General features: G+C 52.5%; 2 protein-coding genes across 2 annotated transcripts; both read right to left on the reverse strand.

The window, feature by feature from the left end:
• Window positions 1–147: 147 nt before the first annotated feature.
• On the reverse strand, window positions 148–882 carry CAOG_09196 (hypothetical protein; the record flags this gene model as incomplete). Its single annotated transcript, XM_011272611.1, has 1 exon — window positions 148–882. One exon carries the CDS (start codon window positions 880–882, stop codon window positions 148–150), a length of 735 nt encoding a protein of 244 aa, XP_011270913.1.
• Window positions 883–1242: 360 nt separating this feature from the next.
• On the reverse strand, window positions 1243–2022 carry CAOG_09197 (hypothetical protein; the record flags this gene model as incomplete). Its single annotated transcript, XM_011272612.1, has 2 exons — window positions 1243–1292; window positions 1440–2022. 2 exons carry the CDS (start codon window positions 2020–2022, stop codon window positions 1243–1245), a joined length of 633 nt encoding a protein of 210 aa, XP_011270914.1.
• Window positions 2023–2203: the final 181 nt, after the last annotated feature.

Here is a 2203-nt window from a genome sequence, read left to right on the forward strand (position 1 = left end):
AGCTTCGCGCCCGGCATGAGCTCAATGTGCATGTCATAGCCTTCACGATGCGGTGGTAGCTGCGCAGCTGCTTCGGGGTCAAACACTGATGCAAACGACTGGTACACTTTGGGAATGCGGTCAAACCAGTCTTTCTCGTCACCACGGTCACCCGAGTTGTCGTCCGCGGTTGTCGCTGTTGTCAAGGGGGGTGTTGTCGCTCACCCTGTTGCCGTTGTTTCTGCGCTTCGGCTCGAATTGCATCGAATACAGGATCGAGGCCTTGATGTTCGCCAACGTCTCATCCAAGGACCAGTTGAGGGCATGGGTGGCGTACACGACGGGCGGCAGAGCTGCGAGCAAGTCCTGCTTGATGCCGTCCTCGGTGATGTTGATGCCGCGAATGCGCCTCAGCCTCTCAACCGTCTCGACCACTTCCTTCACGCTGCGTGCCGTGTAGCGCAGGTCGGCCAGTAGCTGGCGCGCACGCGCTCCAGTCGTTTCGTCGCTGAACTTTCTCTTGAGCGCGGCCAGCAGCTCGTCCGAAGTGCTACCCGGTTTATCGTCCAGCTCGTCCATGATGAACTCCAGTGCCGAGTCCGACAAGCAGGTAATAAGGACGGTAACCTTGTCCTTTTCAGTCAGTGAGACCATCTTGCAACGATTCGAAAAATTTCTCACAAAACGATCCAGGTTGTCGGCACTGCCATCGAACTTTGACACGCCGAAGAACTTGCACAGGTCGTTAAAACTCATGGAGGCTGTGACGCTGGTGTCTTCCGCAGCCTGGATCTCGGCATTGCTTTGCTCGATACCCTGTGCCATTTGCTCGGGACTGAGCATAGACGTGTTGCTATCGGTGTCCGTGTCGCCACTGGCGTTCGAGGGGCCAGCGTCGCTCATGGTGAGATCTTGAATGAAAGATTGGAGAAAGGATTGAGAAAAGAGTGCGAGAAAAGTGAAAACCGCAAAGAACTGAAAAAGGAAAACACGTGAAGATGTGGGGAAAAGATAACAAAGAAAGACGGCCACAGCAGTGCCGAGTGCGATTGCAGTGCTGGGGTCGAAAAGGGGTCTTGATCACTGCAGTGTCTCGAACACAGCAGTCGTGGTGGGGAATGTGGAAGAACGAAGCAAAGTGAAAACAAAAATGCAAGGAATGAGGGGAGAAAGAGAAGGAAGCGAAGAAAAATGAAATGAAACGAGAAAAGAAAAAATGAAAGAAACGTGGCAGAACAGAAAGAGAGAGAAAACGAGTCGTGATCACTGCGGCGTCTTGAGATGCAGCAGTCGTGGCAGTCGGGGAGAAGAGTCTGTCGATGAACACTGGGTGACAAAATGTTGATTCGTCAAATTGTCAGAGTCAGTGCAAAGGTACGTCGATTGTCAGGCAATGTTCATGAAAAAAGGTATATTGACGAATGAACCATTCCCAGTATGGGAGACATGACAAACAATACAAGGTAATGCATGCAAGTAAGTAGGCATGCCAGTGGGGCATGACAGCTGGTTGTCGCGCAGAATTGTAAAAACACGGCGGACGAGAGGGACGTGGTTCTCGAGAGTGTCGGAGTGGATGAGGATGTCATCGAGGTAGAAAACAACACCGATAATACCTTGGAGAAGAGAAGCGATGAATCTCTGGAAGCAGGCGCCAGAGTTGATGTGGCCGAAAGGTGCCACCAGGAATTCAAAGAGGCCAAGTTGACAGCGGAAGGCGGTCTTGTACTCGTCACCCTCCTTGACACGGAGTAGATGATAAGCAGAGCGAAGGTCGACCTTGGTGAAGATCTTGGAGCAAGAGGGGCGAGAGCGACTTGGACCAAGCTGGTCGATGAGCTCGGAGATGAGAGGAAGCGGGTAGCTGTTCGGAATGGTAACGGCATTGACTTGACGGCCGTCGACAACCATACGGCGAGAACCGTCGGCTTTCAGGGTGAACAGGACCGGGCTGGAGATGGGAGACTTGGATTCGCGGATGAACCCTTTGCGAAGGAGTTCCTTGATTTCCACTTCGAGAGTGGAGAGCTCTTCAGGAGACATCTTGTACAGAGGAGCAGCACGGAGGGAAGACTCGTCCTTGAGTTTGATTTCAAGGTCGAAGCCTCGACGGTGAGGAGGCAGAGTTTCAGCAGATTTCTTGTCAAAGAGATCAGAGAAGTCTTGATACTCGGACGGAAGTTGAACCTTGGGCGCAGGAACTGGAAGCTCAGCAGGAGCAGTA

The sequence above is a fragment of the Capsaspora owczarzaki genome (genome assembly GCF_000151315.2).
Source record: "Capsaspora owczarzaki ATCC 30864 unplaced genomic scaffold supercont2.20, whole genome shotgun sequence".
Classification (NCBI taxonomy): Eukaryota; class Filasterea; order Ministeriida; family Capsasporidae; genus Capsaspora; species Capsaspora owczarzaki.